The 21,944-nt window shown below is 38.4% G+C and overlaps 1 protein-coding gene across 1 annotated transcript in view; it reads right to left on the reverse strand.

Annotated features, from left to right (window-relative positions):
• Positions 1 to 2,507: 2,507 nt before the first annotated feature.
• The window catches only part of LOC100745934 (FK506-binding protein 5-like), a 53,654-nt gene continuing 34,217 nt past the window's right edge, over positions 2,508 to 21,944 (reverse strand). Inside the window, exons 5-11 of the mRNA XM_024365984.2 lie at positions 15,753 to 15,820; positions 13,139 to 13,328; positions 9,471 to 9,561; positions 8,133 to 8,392; positions 7,806 to 7,919; positions 7,124 to 7,537; positions 2,508 to 5,274 (exon numbers count right to left, since the gene is read on the reverse strand). Coding sequence (XP_024221752.1) covers positions 4,969 to 5,274; positions 7,124 to 7,537; positions 7,806 to 7,919; positions 8,133 to 8,392; positions 9,471 to 9,561; positions 13,139 to 13,328; positions 15,753 to 15,820 — 1,443 coding nt within the window. The 3' untranslated portion in view covers positions 2,508 to 4,968. The remainder of the gene's footprint in view (positions 5,275 to 7,123; positions 7,538 to 7,805; positions 7,920 to 8,132; positions 8,393 to 9,470; positions 9,562 to 13,138; positions 13,329 to 15,752; positions 15,821 to 21,944) is intronic.

Raw genomic sequence — 21,944 nt, forward strand, 5'->3', positions numbered from 1 at the left:
ATCCACCACCGAACACAAAAATAACGTTCCATCTTTGCGAACCAAATATCGAAATTTGTTATCACGCGTATCATATCCTTAAGAAACATAACTTCCAAACTTACACTTGCACATTCGCCGTTTAAAACTTTCAGGACTACGCAGAGACCCTGGAGCGTCTATAGCGTTCAGAGAACTAGCACACCGATAATTTAATCAATAAATTAATTAGTAGCTTGGTGTAAAAACTCGTCTAAGTGATATTATAATTTTCTATAAGAATGTTTCCCTTTCGAACTGAATGAAAAAAGAGTTCTACATTCGCTGGTCCCGTCTGACTTATATTCGAGCGCTTTCATAAATTCATCTCTCGTTGGATGTAACAAAAAATCGAATTTTGTACGAAAAAAAAAGTCACTATGAGACCGTTCGACCGATCATCGTAGCAAGCAAATCGAAAGCGAGAGAAAAGAACAGGAACTCGAATATTGACGTTTAGAGTGTGTTCTCTGTGAAGAGGTTGGTAGCGCGAGCTGATTGAAAGTCACTCGTCGTACTAATGCGGCTAACATATGGCCGTCTGTTTCTACTGTTCCCGAGAGCCGGCTCCATACAGCTCGCGGCCAGTGATCGATAAGCCTAGATTCAAAACTGCTTTTCCCCCGTATTTCGTGCTGCGATTGGAACAATAAATCACCGCGGGCTCGACAGAATTCGAATCATATTAATAGTGCTCCGCTTTTTAGACCGTGAAAATAGGGCTAGGCCGAAACGAAACGGCCGTGCTGAAAAATCATTTCTCCACCACCGTCATATTCGGATACGATGAATTTGTAAAAATAACAGAGTAATAAAATAATAATCTTCTTCGTTGGTTCATAGATTCGACGAACGTTCTGCTTTTTTGAGTGATTTTTAAATGAATAATTTACCTCCGATTAATCGCATTATTGTTAGCATTCTTAATTTCGATGTGATATATTCAGATATATTCTATAGAAAAGAGAGAAAGATAACATATTGTTAAGTATTAAATAAATAAATAAATGTTGGTAAATTCTGAAAATATAAGAAAACAAGTTAACATTAAGTCACCGATAAAATGACAAAGAATTACACGATACCATTTCGAGGCCCTTGTTTCACGATACTCGTGGGCGCGTTTGGCAGTTCAATTTTCTCAACTTGTTTTCATCCTCCAACTTTTCCCCAGATGTGTATACCCTGGAGCATTTCTCGTCGGTACGCATACGCGTGTGTTTCGCAAAATAAGCCAACCAAACCAGCAACCATTCGAAACCGGAAAGAAATCCCCACTGCGACTCGCAGAAACAATGATCTCAATTAAACTTACGTCCCATTAAATCTTCCGCTGAAACTTTCCAAAATGTTGTACGTTTAATTTCTCTCTGGTAACTCGATGAAACAATGGTTATCGAGGGTGGATGGACACGATTCTTGGGACCAGCGATTCGATCCAGCTATTATAAATCACACTCAACTAGAGAGTTGAGAAAGTACCGATAGCCCTAGGTGAAACGCTGTGAGCTATAACGTCAGCTGTAAATCACGTCTGATACTGATACGGTCAATGTAGAATGTAGACTCTATTTCTGTTGTCAACGAAAAGGCAACGCGATGACTCGCGATCGAGCGATACGCGTGTATTAAAAATTATTTCACGTGCCATCTGCATCGTGTCTTTCACAGCTAATAAATCACTCGTACAGTGGCAGCCTGGATAGAATGACAAAGATCTTGCCGCTTCGAGGCGAATGAGATCGCTTTTTCGGATTTTGTGAGCCGACGTTGCTGTCGTTTCAACGCAGATGAAATTAATGGGGTCGTCAAATAGAACCGTCATACAGAGAGGAACCAAGAAAGTCCTCCAAGGCCTGTCCTACTTCGTAATATCGCGGCTTGGTAAACAGACCCTTTGAACTTTATTAGCTCGTTCTACCCCCCTGCGACCAGTTTTTTAGATCGCTCTTCCTTCTTCGCTTCGTTCATTTACCTTCTTAGAAAATTTGTTTTGAAAATTATGCGCCGAAAAGTAATCTTCCTGCGGGCTTTCCGAGAGACACAGTCCTCTCATCGAGATACCCGTGTCGCGCTATAGCTAGAAAAAGTCAGTGGTCGTTAAAATTAATGAGATGTAAATACGACGAGTGAAGTTAGTGGAGAGAGGAGAGGACAGGGGGGAAGAAACATCGCTTGGAAAAGATATCGGAGATTTTAAGAAAGGAGAATTTTTTCTAAATTTCTCGTAACTCAAACTTGAATAACCTTTTTAGTTGGAGGATGATCGTTTTTTACCATTTCCTGGCGACTTAATTCGAGCAGTCGAGAAGAGGAAATCATTATGAAGATACATCTACCCTGGGCATAGTAAGCTGTGGAGCGTCGGAATTTTTAAAAGGACATCGTACGAGGGAAACTCGTGCAGATTGCCCAGAATGTTCCAGCTGGAAATTGAACGGAAATCGAATATCCTCTGAATATTAGTTCAATTGTGTGTAACAGAGCCCAGGTGTCCTAATATCTATGGCAGATAGCGTAGATGTCGAAATGATATTTCACTGTCTCAAAGCTGTTGAACGTGGGTAAGTATCATGATACCAAATTCATCTCACATAAGAGCTCGTCTGGACGTATACCTCGAGGCGAACTTCTCATTGTGTTCGAGTTACTTAAGAATACGATGTGATTGGAATCCGAGAGAGTTGTAAGTAAATCTCCGAGTTTTAACGATCGTCTATGTAGTTTAAATCAATTGTACTTTTATTCAAGTTGTGTAATAATCGTAAAAAATTGTCTAATTCCTGTATCTGCTATAACTCGTAATTTTCACGATATTTTTTTATTATTCGTTTAATATTAAATCGATAACACGACTCTCGTGTATCGCGTTACTCTCTTTCTTCGTGACTGGTATGTACCTTCTACCTATGGTAGAAAATATCCTGAACTCACACAAGAACATGGTAACCATGGACACGTTGAAACTTGGTATCGTTCAAAATTAATTACACCGCTGGATAATGCGCCTCGTACGATCCTCGCAGCGTACACGCTACCTGTTTCCTTGTGTTCCCGATAATTACACCTGTGTAGTTCTTAATTAGTCTCTCTGAAGCGCTCGCAGTGAACGACAACTATAACATCGCGGCGAAGAACGATCGATGTAGAACCCTTGCTACGACATCGGTAGGTGACGCCTCGGACACAAACCAGAATTCTAGAATTTCGAAAGTTCCATGGCAAACATCGGTCTAGCAGTTCGTCCATAGACCAGTTACTTTTCGCCGCATTGTTGATTTATGTGCTTGGGAAATTCCCAACTATACGTTACAGGTGTTGCGCTGTAACTCGAGAAGACGACTCGAACAGATCTTCGTTCGACTTTCTCAACTTTTCCATAGGATTCGGATTCCCTTTGTGCGTCATCCTACGACATGACAAGATCTTAAGATCGATCGTATCGAAGTTAACATCTTCGAGGTACCTCGAGCCGTAGCAGACGGGCGAAATTTGAAAAATGAAAGGTTGGTATCAGGTCGCGTGAAATGTAGAATGAGAAACAGGAATAACAGTCCGAAGAACATTTAGCGAAATGAACTTATTAAAAAATTAATCGACAAGATCTCTGGAAGACATAGTAAAGTAAGAAAACTCACGAAATATTAATTGTTTCAAAGTGATCGATATTCTTTTAGCGATCACCGGAAACTTTTGAATGAAACACTTTTTAAAAAGTAACAACAGTATAATATCAAGTACATTTGTGTTTCTTGATAGAAACAAAACCTTGCCACTTGATAGATGACGTCAAACTTTGCTCCGTGTTATATATCCACTTGATTTTATCGCTATGGAGACATTGCATCTGAGCTAACCGGCGAAAGAATCATCTTATGGTATAGGTTAGGAACGAACGAAAGAATTTTTTGTGAAAAGGAAATTATCGAACAAAGTGCTGACAAACACCGAACGAAATTCTTCCTCCATTTTCCAGTTGAACCTTCTACGGGAGATATATTTCTATGGAAAACTGTGGCTAAAATTACGTCTGTTATGCCAGAACAGGCCAAACACGGACATAAGCTTTGACGTTGTATAATAAGCCGTTGGTGGATCCGACATCGGTTACGTTGGATGACTCTGACAGGAAGCATCGTCTTTGATGTCGAATCCAGATATTACACGGAATCTAAATGCAGCCGTGGTAGAGTTTGCTCGTCATGAGACACCAGTCAACCTGCGGACGAAATCTGTCGGGACGAGGAGAGGCAGCTGCCGCGAAAAATGGCATAAACTCGTTTCAAACTTTATGTTTCCAACTGATCGATGAATTTTATTACCAGTCACCGCGCAGAGTTCGTAACCGAAAAATTCCGATCGAAGATTACCTGTCTTGCCAGCGACGACTCGATTTTTCGCTATTTTTCTCCGACGCGTAGTTGTTATCCGACCATCTGATAGTCGCAACGAGGCTCCGTGTGCTCGAAAAATCAATTACTAAAGAAAATCGACCAAAGAAATCTTAATTCCATGATCTTACTTGAAAATTCATAACCGAGTTCGATTTCATCGAAATTATTCCAAAGATGAGTTTCTGTTCTCGTTCGGGATTTTTCTTTCGCTCGTGGTATTTGTACTATTAAATATCAGTATCACGAGCAGCAAGCAACGAAATGAATTATTGTCGAGAGATTGTGCAAACATTTGCTAACGCTCCATGCAGCTGCATTATTTTTTATTGTGCAAATGGTTCGTTACTTTTTCGATAGCTGCAATCCCACAATTTTGTCTGTATCCGATAGAAAATATTTGTCAATTACCCACTAGATTACACTCGCTTACCATTTCGCTCGATTCGATTTACATTTAATGGCGCCACGAACGATGCCTGCACCTGCGTTGCTGCAAAAATTTCTTTCATTATTGCTTGTAATTTTATGACATTTAATCGATTTTCCTATAATTTTTTTATATCCATGGTTTCCCTCCTTTGCAGGGTTTGTCTGTGAGATTGAAGAAAAGGCGTTTGTAAGCGCCAACGATGTGCTCGCGATCGGTATCCGCTGGAATGACCTTTTCGTCATCGTGTTCTATGGCTACGTCAATATCTGGCTCCGCCGTCAAATAAAAGATGTAAGGCACAGGCTCGGAAGAACGTGCATTGTCCCTCACGAAATCGTCAGCCTCCACCATTACGAATTGGCTCCTTACAGAAGCAATCTTCGACTCGTCCACTGTAGTCCTGCCAGTCTTCGAAGCCGTTTTCTCCATCGTCTATAAAAATTTGCGAGAAGTTCATTGAAAATGAAAATCGAATATCGTCTTTGGACATAGATACGCTTTTTTAATATTTAACTTCTGCAGCAATTGAATTTTATATCGGTGCTCGATTACCAGTGAAAACGACGCAGATAAATCAGACGCGTCCCAAGTAGCAATTGAACGAGAAGTATTATTGAATCGTTTATTACTGCTCTTTTTCTCTCGATAATGGTGAATCAACTGGTGATCTTTCGATCATTTTTAACGCAATTGTATTTTTCTAACGTTAGATGTCTCAAGTTTGAACAAAATAAAAGAAATTTGTAATTAGTACACATGCCTCGTCGTTTCAGTTCTGTGCTAAATATCTCTTTAAAAATTACATGTTACAAATAGAAATTTTGTTTACAAAGAATTAGAGCTTGATTGAAATATGAAAATTCTTATTCTTTTGGTGGTACTAGAACTTTTTGATTTTGTCACTTAATTATTCGTCGTATATTTGTCCACCGTAGCCAGCACAAGTAACGTCTCTATAATGCTTCTCAAAATGTAAAAATAAGAAGAAAATGAATTTATTACACAACCGTTCTATGTTAAACGTTTTTCTACAACTATAAAAATCTCTTTCGTTCGCTAAAATAAAAATGAAGATTGAATTTGCTTATATTGAAATATAAAATTTCGAAGATAGCGGCAAGGTTAAGGGAAGAAGTTTTAGAAGACACAGCACGTTAATCCGATATTTATCAAGCTTGCCCGACAGAGAAGAGAGAGAAGGTAAAAAAGAATTTATCGATATACGATAAAGTTACCTAACTGGACGAATTAATTCGACGTTGATTAAACAGCTGATTCTTCATAATCGCTCGATTAAATGGATTACTTGCTGTAACAAACTACCGACCGTGGATCTCTCGTAAATAAGAAAAACGCGAATCTCTTCCACTCTCGGCCGTCAAACAAAAGATCGACTCGCACTACTTATAAAACGACAGATAAAAATTGTTTCGAGAGTTTCTCGCTTAGTCGAGAGTGTACCGTATCGTCAGTTGCCTTGTAATTCACGGAATACGACCTCCGTGTCCGGTTATTGCGAACTCTTTCTACTTGTCGCGCAAAAAACTCGCCGCCTTGTGCGCCGCGTCGACTCTAATGGAGCTTGAAAACCCGACAAGAAACGAAAAATCAAAAGGCAGGCGTTTCGAGTCGAGACACGAACGATACAAATTGGAAACAACGGGAGAATGCGTGGAAACATGGAACGAGGAATCAACAAGAACCTCTGGAACACAGGGATGTATCGAGCAAATACAACACAACGTATAGAGACAAAACAGTCCTTTCGATGCTTTCGGTAAAGCTTGACCGTGTTCGTTCTCGTTTTCTATCAAAAAAAAAAAAGAAATGGTCCACTAACTGTTCGAGGCTGATCGATCTATAAATTTTTACATCGAATGTTTTTCTGTGTAAACAATCGAGTTACGAATGGCATGGAACACAAATAGAAATGTGTTTCGCTTACTAAATATTCTAACGAGTACTTTACTCTGCTTTACATATTTTTCTATATCGTACGATTTCTATTAAGTTCGCACGCTTAAATTTCCCAAAAATGCACAAACCTAAGTAGTCTGATAATAATTGAACTACAAATTTTGAGGTGTATGATGCACGTAGCACGAAATCTCCTTAGAAACACCCACAATGGAGAAGTTTAACGAACAATTGATCTTTCTGAAGATCAGTGCAACGTGAAAAAATGATTTCCTGACAGATTTTCCTCCAAATCAGTGCAATGTGGAAAAGAAATCTCCTAGCACCTCTTAACAATCTAGAAATGTAGCGGCAGTAAACGTACTTCTGCAGACACTGATACTTTTGACGATTCCTTCAATGGTTCCCTGGTCGACGTAGCTTCCTGCTCCTCCTGTTCCTCCCGTTCTTCCTGTTTCTCTTGCTCTTCCCGTTCCTCTTGCTCTTCCTCTTTCTCTTGCTCTTCCTGTTCCTCGTCGACCGTGACTGTTTGTGGTGCTGATTCATGTGGCGCGGTATAAATCGGGTCACCCTCGGACTTTTCATTCAAAGAAATCCCGCTGGATTTCGTGCCACGTTTCCCACTTCTCCTAGGCTTTCTACCCTTACGTGAAATCCGTACAGATTTCGGGCTCACTAATAGTTTTGGACGAGGCGGACCCTTCACTTTGCCAAACTTGTCCAAGCCTTGCACCAGGAACGTTGCTATCACCAATCTACCTCCGACTTCCTTGATTGCCTGCAACGCAAAACATCTTTTCAAATTGTTCATTGCCTTTTACATAGTTCACTCAACTTCGATTGCACGTGTATATTAAAATGTACAGAATCTATTAGCTTGGCAACTAAGCGATTGCGAATTTTATCAATACCATCTAATGACAAAATCCGCAATCACTTATTTACTGTGCAATTTTCTTCGCAATTATCAAATGTCCGATTCTTTTAATATTTTAGCGACAAGCAAGAGACAAAAGGAATAGTTCAAGGTGTCATGGAGCTATTACCAGATCGGCAGTGTCCTTCCAATGCTTATAATAGGATCGGTAGATGGTCGCCTCGTGCGTAAAATTCTTTAGAAATTCTCTCATCTCTTCCTCGGTCCTCGGTAAGGGCAGTCGCTGCAAAGAAACTCCCTTTTTTATAACGGTTTACGGGGTGTAAACGAAAGTTTGGAAGTTAGGATGAAGAGTGACGCTGTTCACGGAAGGAAGATTGGAAAGTTTAGAGAGACTTTTGCTCGAACGATCGGTCTGATTCTTACGGGATTGCGAGAACTGGGCGTGATAAAGCTAAGCGCCTGTTATCTTTAATGACACCAGCAAAGCTCTTACTTCGAACGGCTCGCTGTCATCCTCTTCCTCTATTCCTGAATGCTCCCATGGTGTGCCTATGGGCCAAATCTTCGCGAATTCTTCTTCGTTTGATCTTTTCGCTGTTAACATTTCTCCCGATTTCGTTGGTGATGTTTCTTCCGATTCTTCTTTGAATGTTTCTCTCGATTTTGCTTCTATAGTCTCTCGCGATTCTGTTGTTAACGTCACATCTGTAACTGTTCTAGCCAGGGAAATTTCGCTCGTTTCCTCTATGGTTCCTGTAGCAATGATATGAATGTGAAACGGAGGATGATGAAATGACAAGATACAATTTGATTGGAAAATCATATTAAAAAATTATGTAGTACTGATTTTATTTTCTTTGTTATCGTTTTACGAGAATGTCCCGATAAGATTGATCTTAAGGAAATAATATCTATACGTGCAGTGAAACATTGGCAAAAGCCCAAACAAAGACAAACAGATCAGAATTATGCGAGACTGCGAGTATAATCTCCAAAATACACTGTAAGTAAGTTTTTAGACAAATAATTGGAATTATTTTAGTTTTTGATAAACACTTGGCGTTTGACGATTAATTTCTCGTTAATTTATACACTCATTGTTGATACAAATCTAAACATAGCTAAAGTGTCGAATTATTTATAAGCTACAATATAAATCATCTTATAACTCACAGACGTTTCCTTGAAGAAATAATTCTCACAGTTTAATCGCGTGTTAATATCGCGTGTTAATATCGCGTGTTAATCATCCAAAATGAAGGACTTAGATTACGGTTTTTACACGGTATAAGCGGCACAACTCGGTGGTACTCGTCTTAATTAAATCGCGACCAGCCCTTCTCCGGTTTGTTTATCGCGGTGAAAAAGTTGGACGACAACGGTGCTTTGTTTCGCCCAAACAGGGCGGGAAGAACAAAGAAAACTTCCTTCGTCCCTTCGAAACCGTTTATTCCTGGCGTTTTCGCCGTCCCATTGGGAGAAATTTAGTGCGCAATAACAGGTATACATTTAATAGAATTATCTATTAAATACAGAAAATTCTAAGATAAAGCCTGCTGTCTGGCAACAGCTTCGTATGCTACGTGACGTCGTAAAATCTGTTTAGGGCAGCGTAAAAGCACTACGTGACACCAACGCGAGGACAATGACCACACTTTTAGATTTATTTCGTGATAAGTGCGACGCCAACCACTACGGTATGCGTTTTCGGAATTACGACTATCTCGCTCATATTTTCCCACTAGTTTTACGTTGCATTGCCCCGAGATGAAAACGAACGAAAGAAACACGGAACTCATAGACATCTACGATTAAGTTATTCTTCTTCTACCTTGATCAAAATCCTCGACTTGACGAGGAACTTCTTCTTCTTCCTGATCCGCCGCGACTTCGCTCGGCTCGATTCTTGGCTGGTATCCATCCTACCAACAGAAAATTGAGACAAAGTATCGTAGATTTTTGGGGAAATTTAATAAGGTAAACGCGAACTGACCGAATAGTTGACACACGCTACTGACTATGGGTATTAAGACGCTTTAGAAACATTGAGTAAATCTGCAGATTTATCAAAATAAAATAAAATAATCTGGGAATTATCTTTAATTATACTTATATACGTAAGAATAATTTTCTAATTAAAATACGTTCGTCAAAAATGAGACGTTTAAACGGTGAAAGAGTTTGTCAAGTAATGAAATACTTCCACGAGAATCTGATACTATCAGGTTTGACAATTACATGCGATACCTTCATCGTGATATACTCCTTTAAAGAATAATTTCATCGCACCGTAATGTTCCATTATGCGTGGCAATGATAATTCCAAAGAATAGAATCATTGCAGTCGAATTTATTTCTAATTTTGTAATTAAAATACATCTCGCCAAAGATAAAGGCAAGTGTACAGTTAGCGAAGCAGATCCTTTCGAACGATGGTGTATTATCATAAACTATCGTATATACATTCGTATACAAACAGATGTTGCTTCCCCTGGGCCCTGGCCTGAAGCAGTGCGAGTTAATAAATCTGTAGGACGCGAGAGAAAAGTTTCTACTTGCACGATAAAAACCGGTGAATGAAAACCGAGGAACTAGTTTTGCATATCGAACGGTTTGCCCTTTCATTTTCTTCAAAATTCCGCTTAACCCTCGACTTCGACGCGTATGATTCCCCCAGATTATGCGAAATCTCAAGCAAAACCTACCCTCAGCTAATCCTGAAGTTCGGCAAAACTTTAAACGCAGATGGTAGAATTATGGACTATGTCTATGAAAGTGATGTAATTTATAGCCGGTCGCAGGATGGAAGAACGCAAAAAGAAGAACGATTCGTTCGCCGTGACACGAATGGCTTGGAAGTTTGGCCCGTGCAAACAAAACGTCGCGCGATTAATGCATATTAAAATGAAAATTAAACTCGCTTATCTTCCTGCCAGCTGAGAGACGAGGGAAACGTGAGACGGCAACGGTTGCCTCGAACTGCATACATCGATCGGCGGACAGTTTAGAGTTACGTTGCAAATACTCGCTTTCGATTAGGCCGGAACTGCTAATCGTTTGCGGTTTCTGTTAATGCGTTTAAGCCAAAGAGCTCGATACAATCAATCCATGTTCTGTTTACGAGGTTATCTCGACGTCAATCAACCAGTCACGCGATCCTCCATGTTAAAATTCATTACTTTTACATTGACGTACCGACCTAATTTTAATACGTTCACCGTGGCCCTGACTTTTTCCACGGCCTGGCTTCTCTTATTAAAACACGAGCCAGCCCATTGCACTCCCGACTAAATATATTACAGTGAGCTACGATTCATCGTCCAACGTCCACCGTTTCGACTAACTGTTGTCCTCAAGGTCGACCGCCCCTGCGAAACGACACAGCGATATATACATATGTATGCATGCATATATATGTGTGTGTGTGTGTGTGTATCTGTGACGTACAAACTTTTAAAACGACTACCTCGCTACGAAAAAGTCACTGGATACTGCGGAAACTAATATCATCTGCTATTTAATTATTCTAATTGTATTTATTTTTCACGTTACATTTTTTGTTTCTCATACGAGGAAACAATACTTCTATAAGTATTCGAATACGTACGTACTGTAGAAGACATTTATGCATATATCTATATTATGCGCGTTACGTAAAACGTATTAAAACTTCATTAGCAGTGTAATGAGACACGAGTAACACGATTACTTTGGTCAAATTTGAAACCGACCAGGAAATATAATACACAGTTTACAAAACATTTGCTGCGGACGTTCATTTAGCGAAACGAATATCGATGTTTATTAACATAATGGATAATTGAATGTTTAAATAGTATACTAAATATCTCGTAGCTTCTACAGTACATTCTCGTGTTTCAGGTATTAACAGTATAATAATAACAATCGTGTTTCGTTACCGCGCCAATGAAACTTCAAAATGTAGCGTATTACGCGTAATATATTCATGAACGGTGTCTACGAATATTCGTGTGTAGGAACACGAAAAGAAAGAAACAGAATTAAGTAATAAAAAATGACCGAAATTATGACATTTCTGCCAGACAGGCGACCGTTCTTAAACGCTATACGGCGATAAGTTTCTATCTCTCCTCTTTGTCTCTCCATTTTTCTCTCGCCAAGTTACTCACAAGAACCATGTCGGGAAAATCGTGTATGTGTGTGTGTGTGTGTGTGTGTGTGTGTGTGTATGTGGCTGTGTGTGTGCGATGGCCGAGAGAGATTTAAACGCATTCCCTCGCCGTTGAAGCATGCAGCGTCGTGTATAAATCTCCGGCAAACAGACTGAAAAAGCGCACAAACACCTGAGCTTCGAGACAACGTTGCCTTCATATCGTACAGTATAACGAAAGCTCAAGGTTAAGCGACTAGATGCGATTCGCGTAAATCACGCTCCTCCGTGCGCTTTAACTTCGCTAGGAACACGAGGAAGCTTTGACGAAATTAAATTTCCGATGTTTAGACGCGCCAGCGAATTGCCGATTCTCCGCAGTCGGCTTCTATCCATGATAAAGGGAATCGGAAAATTTGATAACCGACGATATTGTTTGGGGAGAAGATGAAATTTTCAACAGCTCCGCCATCATCGCCTGTTATAAAAAAAAACACAAGTTCGCGACGAGTCGATGAATTTTCATCGGGACAGGTATACAAAGTTTCCCGTACTTCATCGGCAATCTCTGCCGGGGATCGTCGTCCATCCGTTTCGATATGAACACGATAGCTAAACTTGTAATTTACGTTGGAAATTTGAAATTCGTCGCCGGAGCTACGCTCGCCATGTCGGAATTTCATTCGGCGAGCTTTCACGACTTTCCAAGGTATTTACGCTGGCTCGTAACGCGTATCGTTCGTTTAAATGGCTAGCTAGGCTTTTGTTAACGATACTTCTGCCATATCTACAGCGAAGATATAACCGATTCGTCGTATTCGTTTGGCGAACGTGCGACCAAACAACCTTATTTTTTTTCTGTCAGCTGGAAATTATCGAAGAACGATATCCAGACGAACTCGAGCTCTTGATCGATTCTACGAATGCGAGTAGTAACCTAGTACAATTTTTCCAAAATTGTTCTCTTATTGGTAATTCCAATCGTAAGCAAACCTAACTCTGCTTATATTGATAACGACATTAAATTGCTATTGCTAATAAATCGAAGTGTCGAAATTTTGTGTTGAATAAATGTTGAATAATGTTAAACAATGTAGTGGAAATAATGGCTTTTGTATCTTGATTTTGATACGTGAAATTCAATTTATAAAAGGAGTAAGTAACGTAGAAAGATAATGCATATAAAATGTATACTTTCATGAACGGTTATATTTTCACTGTAAGTAACTATGAATGAATTTCGGAATAGAATCCCCATTGCGTGTAATGGCGTCCATTTCTCATCGCCCTCTGTCCCATCGCACTTTGACATAAATATCTAAGATCGGTCTGACCCGGAACAGGTCGTTACACGGAACAAAACTTACCTCCTCCTGTTTCAAGGCTTCATCGGCCTTCTGCAATTCTTCCGCGAGCCTTATAACAAAATCGATGTGAGCACGTAACCACTTCTGCCATTCGTCGGCAATTTCCCCGATGTTCGTGAGCCAAATAGACCAGACACGCAGCTTTTCCGATGGTACGGCGTATATCCGCTCCATAGACCTCACCACGTCCCTGCCATTTCGACGCATTATGTCATTTCAATTTCTCCATAGTCGAAACGTCTATCTTTTGCCCCAGTCTCTATTTTGCAAACTAAGAAAAAATTTCTCGCAGCAAGAATCACCGAGGAAAAATTCCGTGCTTTCTCGTATTTTCAAAAAATCGTAACTTGAGGTAAATCGATTCGTTCTTATATTCACGAGATCGACGTTATTTTCCCATCAATTGAATAATATTTATCGAATAATTGGAAAAATAATTGGAAAGGGCATGACGCAAATCGAGGGTCAAACAAATAAATTTGTGTTAGCGAGATATTGCGAAACTTTTTAGATTTGTTCTAAGAGGGAAAAAGTATCCCTTAGCTTGAGGTGTACGGATTACACAGTGGCAATAAATAGCAGTTCGAGGACCAAGTCCAAAGAATTGTGCAAACAACGAAGCCAGTGCGAACTGTGTGGAAAGTTCGTATACAGGACGTTTGCTTCAAACATAGCGAAGTTTGCGTCAAACGAACAAATCGTGCTCTTCTCCCACAATACGATTATTTATCGCGTTCTTAATCTTTAATGTCCAAAGCCTTAAATCATTGCCGAAAATTATATATACTAAATTATATAAAATTGTACACATGTATGTATTATATTTGTTGCTAAAAATGCCGATATTAAATCCAGCTATAAGTTTATTTGCCGATTAAAAGGAAATTTCATATTATCTGAAATGAGCTTTTACTGAAGAATGGAATATTCTGAATAAAACAGTTGAATACGGTCGATTTTTAGAATTGATTGATAAAATCAATAGTATAACAAAATGGGAGAAAAATTAATTAAGGCAAAAGAATAGCACGGGAATAAAGCTGAATTTTAATTTCCAAGGGAATGCACGAATTTCTCGACGTAGAACATAAAAATCTGTTTCATTAGAATTAAATAAAAGGACCCTGCTAAAAGAAGCTATTATATAATATATCGATCGGGAATTATTAATTTGACGTACCTTTAGAATAATGTCACACACACGCGCCCGCTATTGCGAGCTATTAATTAATTGGATTAATTTTATAGTTAGAAAGTGAAACGAGTAATTCCGAAACACGAATTTATAATTCTTCGTTCAAATGAATTTCCGTCGCTTTTAATGGCAAGAAAACTTTCCAGTTGCAGGAATTATTTCTACTAGAAGCAAGATAACACCAACAGAGGAAAGATCCAGAGAAGCAAGATTTCCTTTTCCACAAAAGGTTTTCGTTAATCTCGTTAGCAAGGTCGAATAAAATTAAGCGATGAATATAACTTGATGAAACGTCAAATGACGGAGCAGGTAAGAATATTAACGCACCGATGACGTCAACAGATGAGAATAACTACATTTCAAAAATAGAAACGATCCTATTTATAGCGTTGCTCTTAAGAATGCAGAATACTTAAAAAGTGGAAAGTGTTATGAACGAACTCGCATCTTATCATCGAATAGATTGTTCGTCACACTGATTCAAGCTAAATAAATGAAACGTTCGCTGATAAAGTTGGTCAAATTAGGTTAGATAAAACATTGCACAAGTTTACTCAGCGTAACAACGTAGAAAGATGTTCTGTAATTAGAAAGAATCCGTGTGAAATCGGCAAATGCCCGCGACGATTTCCTGTTTCTCCTAACAGCTTCGATTTGCGTCATACAACCTACACTTTAGACTAAAATTACGGTTCAGCGATCATGAAACTATTTCGAGATCGGATTCACGAGTAGCACGCACAAACGCCACTTTCCTCTTGCTGGTATTTTTCTAGGCCCTCAATTTCCACATTTGTCGGCTAGCTTACGAAAGTGCTCGATCGCTTTTACGAATATATCACGTGTGCTGTACGATACGCTTTGAAATTTCACTGACGCCGTAACGAGACACGTCTGTCGTAATTATATTTATTTGTGACGAAATTTGATCTGAAATCTTAATCTGAAATAGAAATTGCAAAAGACACTGAAAACATATGTTCAATAAAAATTTATTGTACGACATAAATAGCCACTTTAGACATAGAACAAGCGTTACAAATGGCTCCATTGAATATTAAAGATTATTTAAACACTGTTGTAATCTCTGCGAAATATATGTGGATTTCCATTAAATATCTTGTAACTTTTATATACATTCTCGGATTCTTTTCAAATTTTTCCATTATAATGGTGGCAGTCGTGTCTCGTTATAGCACCACTGAAGTTTCGAAACGTTTTATATAACAACTTTCTGTGAGTCGCTGAACTCACGAGACGAAACTAAACCAAAGTAAACGCGATTTATACGTGGACTGTTTATATTTACGCACGCCTTCTCTAATAAACGAGAAATCTAAACAAAGAAAAATGTAAATTTGTTCGCTTAGGTGTTACGAAAAAAAAAAAAAAAAATAGAATTTTCCATGGTAAACTTACGGATCCGACTTGGTCTTTCGAATGTCCTTCGCCTCGTCCGGTGGCAATTCCTGATCCTGATCCTCTTTCTGAAAAACGAGAACGATCATTTCCCATGTGCTCCGTGAATGTTCCAAGGGGGTTTGATTAACCATAAAGCAACGAAATATAGCCGTGACAATCGGACGATTGGTCAAAACGATTTTCGGTGGAACGATCAAGTTTATGGGACACTCCAGTCTCAGTGTAACTGGTATAGCATTGCATTCGGTATCGCGGATTGCCGCTAGATTAATGATCATTGGCCTGCCAATTCGTGATGTGTGTTATTAATGACCGAGAGACGCAGGAGAAACTAGGGAACTAAGTTTCCAAACGAATGACCAACAATTCCTGTAACCACGTTCTAAAACAGTTGATGTTCGTGACAAATATCACCCTCGTCAAGCCTTTCCACCCTCTGAATATCGTAAGGAAAAATTTACAAGATTCGATATATTTTTTCATGTTTTGCGAACCTGCAAAAATATACAGCGTATACGTAACGCATAAAAATACACAGTGTGTATGGAGAAAAAATGCAAAAAATTGTATCGAATCCTCTGTCGTATTTGTGCGACGATGTTTCAGATAGTAACGCATTCTACGATAGACCGAGGAGATTTGTTTTTGTTAACGAGTTAGTTATTTTACGGCATCACAATCGTCGTTTCTCCTAAAGAAAAAAACTCGCATATACGGCGTGATTTAATCTGATAACAATAGTAACGAAGAAAAATATCGATACGTATATTTAATTATCAAACTAATTTGGAAATGATTCGCTTTAAATACAATTAGAGTCTGTCGGGGAAAAACGAAAGGCTCTAGAATATTTATCTGTCTCGTCGAAAAGGAGAAGAAAGCGAGGTTTAATTTAGTTTTCGATTCTCGTAAATTGAATTAGGATCTTCAGAAGTATTTAACACGACATAGTGTTATCCACTTTAATTAAAGTAAACACGGTTATTTTTCCAACGAGAAAGACAAATTGATAGAAAGAAGTTTAGTGACGCACAACGTGATAATCTTGTTCCATAAAACTGGTTAGTCGTTAAGTCGCCAGGCTATTCAACGTTATAAAATTAATGAACCGAGCTGAAGAACATCTCGATTACGCGGACGTTTGTTCGCAAATATCCACGTTAATGAATTTTCATCGAATTCGTGGCAAAGAACGGACAATGATTGCGGCATTATGCTAGCGAGAACGACGAGATAGTGAGGTAATGTCTGATACGTATATGGGACACCGCACATTACCCTTTCCATGCATACGTGAGTCAAACACAGCAGCAAAGCGGTTAGCTGAAATAATAGCTCGTATAATCGATGAATATACATTAATATTAACATTAATATTATCAGCAGATTTATTTATTTTTTCAATCAATATTTTGACAGATAGAAAATTATGGATAACTGGATGGATCGAACTGCAAGGATTTATTCTTTGAAATTATCGTAATGTCACGACAGAAATAATCACATAACAGAAATTGACTTTTAAAAGCCGATATGAAATGACAAAATCGACGTTTGCAAGCGTTTAATCTTACGTAATAGTTTAAGATTCTTATGGAAATATTTTGTTAATTGACAAAACTGCAAGGACTTTATTGTTATCATAGCTACGTATAATGTAAAATATTCTAACGTGCAATATTCTCATGCAATTAAATAGATTTTTAAAAATTAATATGCGATAATATGCGGTAATACCTCGTGTTAGGATCATGTTTTTTTCACAGATAATTAAATTTATTTGTTAAGTCTACGCGTTTCATTAGAATATTCAGTATCGCTTTTTCTAGTAGTAATGAATTAACCACTAACTTACGCATCCTGATAAAATTTTCATACTATCGTCACACATCAACCAAAGTATCCGAATAATCATGAATTCCGTTCTAAAAGTCAGCAAAAATCACGGTAAACATTATTTTGCTGGTTTACGCGTGCACATAAGATGAAAGATGGTTCTCGATTCTCCATAAACGAACTCGCGCTCGATAAACTGCCCGATTGTTAATTTATCGTCGTACCAGCGTCTGTTCTTCGACGATATTAATCTGTTCTGATCGTAAAATAGATGCATAAATCTCGTCACGACCTTAGGAAACGATATTAAAACTAAAAAATGGAGTCGTAGTAATCGAAAGAACGACGCAGAATGTAGTAGGACACGAGTGAAAAATATGGATAGCGCGTGTCATTCGCTGTTAATTACATAACTCTGTCATGGCAGAGATATGAGTAACTCGATAGTAATTAACAACACGACATAACGATGATTCGGCGGCGAGACAAGATTAATCAGCCGCTTTTGAAAGCAGGCTGTTACAATAATTAACCAGGCATCCGTGGCTCAAAGCGACCGACATTTTTTCCCCTACTTTTTCCCTACTTTTCTGCTTTAAACTATAAAAATAACAGCAATACGTACAGGCTCAAAAGCTTGTACATTTTTATGAATATGATATATTCATAATGGTTCATTATGCGAAATATTTTAAACCATTAGCATCGTTACGAGGCTCCATTATCGTAATTATATTGGTAAAATTTCAAACAAATTTGAAGATACACATAAAAATGAGAATATATTTCGCGGAGATGGCAAATGTGTTTAAACAATCGGACATTACGATAATAAACTTCCATACTCAATGGAATCAGCCGCTTTAACATTTATCGTATTCTCAAGATGGTTGCGTTATCAAGAAAACTTTTCACCTGGAAGAAAAGGGGGAAAAAAGTGGTTGGAACGATTACGAGGTGGCGGCGTGTTTTCAACGTGAACGCAAGGGTCCGTAGCACCACGACAGATAGGAGTCGTGTCGACGGTGAAATAAGTCTGTTGTTATAAATATCACGCGGACGATAGCAAAAATAGCTGCCAGGGCCGTGACAATTGGGATGTTTCCCGACCATCTCGCGCAAATATTGCGGCAAATATAAAAATCCTTCGACGTATTATCATGTAATATCATACATTAAAATTCACCTGTTTACAATCACACGAAGCGATATCAGATTCGGAGAATCAAAAGCGTACTTGACTTCTTTTCCACTGTATTATTCAATGAGAAAAAAAAAGAAACATGATAATTAATGGCGTTGAACAGGAAACTAGATACACGAAATCTAAAGCTAGTTCTTGAAGTGTATCAAAACGCGCTGCAACTTCATCCAATTGAAATAAATCGAGAGAGTTTAACTTTCAGTTAATACGCGTAAGCGGCAAGTAACGGCGAGGGCGCTTCATTAATTATCCTTTGGCTAACGAATGTTGCGCGCAGAGAGAACGGGCATCGCTCGATCATGTCCTTACCTCGGACGATTATTAAAAGTTGTTATTCTTTTAATAAAAGTTACAAACTCTCTAAAGAAGATAGTACGCGGCGGCGGCAACGCAAATACGAATAATTAACTTTCCCATCGCGCCTCCCTTCTCTTGACCCACGCGCAATCGATACTCCCGTGAAATTAGTTGGCGATATTAATCCGCCGGCTTCCTCTCGACAGTCGTAAATTTGCAGAATTCCCAAAATACAGGAACCGACTGAAACCCCGATAATGTTAAACTGCAACTGGCGCCTTCGACCGCGAGAAAAAGCATCGAACATTCCAACGCCTCTTTCCCTCTATTTTTCCCCCGTTTTTCTCATTTTTTCTTCTTTTTTTTTTTATCTTTCCTTTCTCCAGCCAAGGAATTCCACGTAGAACTATCGCTGGCCTGGAGCCGGGGAATTTTTTCCTCGCGTGAAAAAATGCAATTTTCGAAAGAATTCCGAGAAGATGCCGGCCAGGATGTATTTTCCTATCATTCTTCTACACCCTCGAAGAATGAAAAACACCTCGATGCGCATCGTGAGCGAATGCAGGAATTGTTGGTTAAACAGACGAACGATTATCGATCGGGAATCGTAAATGAGTATGGCAAGGACGATGTAAGGTGGATTCGCGATGAGATCGTCGGTATAATTGCGGCTCGTTGAATCGAAAGAGTCTTCGTTTAGGTCATGTTACTTGATCAATGTTTCACCTTCCTTAGAAAGTAGAATATCTTATCTGCCATTTCGAAAGATTTAAGAAAATTGTATTTTTTTTTTGTTTTTGTTTTATTATTATTATTCTGCACGAAGTAAGACGACCGTAAGTTTATTTCGGATAGTCTAATTTCATAGCTTCGCGTGATCTCCCTCTCCTGTCGCTTCTCATTTCTAGTAACGGTGAAAGGGTCGACGATCGGGTTTTTCCGAGAAAAATCCCTGAATCTCTTTCCGCTGAATTTTCCGTGCGGAACGCGAGAAAATCAGTTTGGTAAATTTGCTAAAACGAGGGAACGTGTGGTCCACGGGTTCATTTCGCCGTTTCAACGACGACAGACGAATAGACGATAAAACTCACGACTGAGAATTCTCGGGGCAAAAGGTGATTTATCGGCACAGTATTCGGCATCGATCGATATCGTGGCAGAATGATGACGTGAAATTAGCTGCAGCGCTTTACAAATCGCTCCACCATCGAACGATCAATCCCATTCTTTTTCCCCCTGTACTTTACGTTTCTTTTTCACATTGTGTTCCACACGATATTAACGAAAAATGTTTTTCGTCATTACGCACTTCAGTGACATTTCACATTTTGACATTTTAGTATTTTTTTTTCTTTTTTTTTTTTACCAGAGAGGGGAAAATTAAATTTCTTAATAGAATAATAAAAGGCTCGTTAGCTTCTCGAGCTTCGACGAGCTTTTTGCCTGTAAATCTCAATTCGCTACGTCGTTAATCAATCACGTATTACCAGAATTTATACTGTCAAATATATATGTTTTTCCATCCTGCTCATAATTTTTAAAATATTACGATAATTTGACATAGTTAATTTTGATCCTCCTTTTATTAAAATTCACCTTTTTCCTCGACAACCAACATTGAAAGAAAAAAATCAAATTTTTCCCCTGTCACGTTCATACGTCATATTCCATTAATCCTTGTAAATATTTTATATCGAATCGTTGTAAAAGCAGATATTCCAAAAGTTAACTACAAAAGTGAAGCTCTAACCAACGAGCTTACAGAATAGACTGCTTTCGGTCGCAAGTATCACACGCGGAAATTGCGGTACACTGAAATTCCGAGTCGGAATGAATATTTCCTTGTCGATGATAAATTGAATGTCACGCCACAGGGAATTTTTATCCCAACTGCATATAACGTATAAATTATTCCCGACTGGAATTTCTAATGCAAAATTCGCGTGATTTATATACGTTCGAAGGTGGACGATAATAAAACTCAGTGGGAATAAACGATGAAAAAATAACTTTAAAAAATTCGTCATAATATCAAAAAGAAAAGAGAAATCTACAGATTTGTATCTTCTACTTTTTTATGAAATTAACATCTCTAATGAAACTTGGTTTCTGGGATAGACGGGAGGATGACTGGAAACGTTAGAAAATTTTCCCCGCAGAGCATTTCTCTAGTGAGTCACGTTGAGTTCGTTTATTTATCGTAGCATACGAGTAGACAACTAATGAGCCACACAAGCGGGACTTCATCTTGAAATTGCAACAGTAATCCCGTTAAGTGGCCAGGAAATTATTTCGGTCTCGACTAAATTTCCTTTTGCTTTGCTTCGTCCTCGATATCGTGGCATGGATTAAACAGTGGCGGAAATATCGATTAATAAAAATTGATTTATCAGCACCGTGGCAAATAATTGGATAGAAATTTAAACACTAGATTCTCACGTTATGAAAGGTGGAATTTCCGAAAAAATCTTCTGATATATAGTGGAAAGAATTTTTTCTCGAGGTCATTTTTTTTACAACATTCCAAAATCATCGGTATTCTTATAAATTGATCTTGTATATTTTTTTTATAAAAAAAAGCGCGTTTTTTTTATTCTTCATATAAAAACTTTAAGGTATTCGTGTCTGAAAATTCTTAACTTAAAAGATATTTCATAATATATCTTCAGATTAACTTTAAATGTTACCAATATAATCACGACGTCCGTGTCCTCGTTATAGTGCTAATGGATTTTTTCAAAGTTTCCTATAACGCACATAACGTATTCATAAAAGTTTCCCATAGGAAATGTTCAAATATCCCCGTAGATTTTTCTATCGCGATGATAAAGAAGAAATTTTGCTTTCCTTAA

The sequence above is a fragment of the Bombus impatiens genome, unplaced genomic scaffold, assembly GCF_000188095.3.
Source record: "Bombus impatiens unplaced genomic scaffold, BIMP_2.2 scf_0166, whole genome shotgun sequence".
In the NCBI taxonomy this organism is placed as follows: Eukaryota; Metazoa; Arthropoda; class Insecta; order Hymenoptera; family Apidae; genus Bombus; species Bombus impatiens.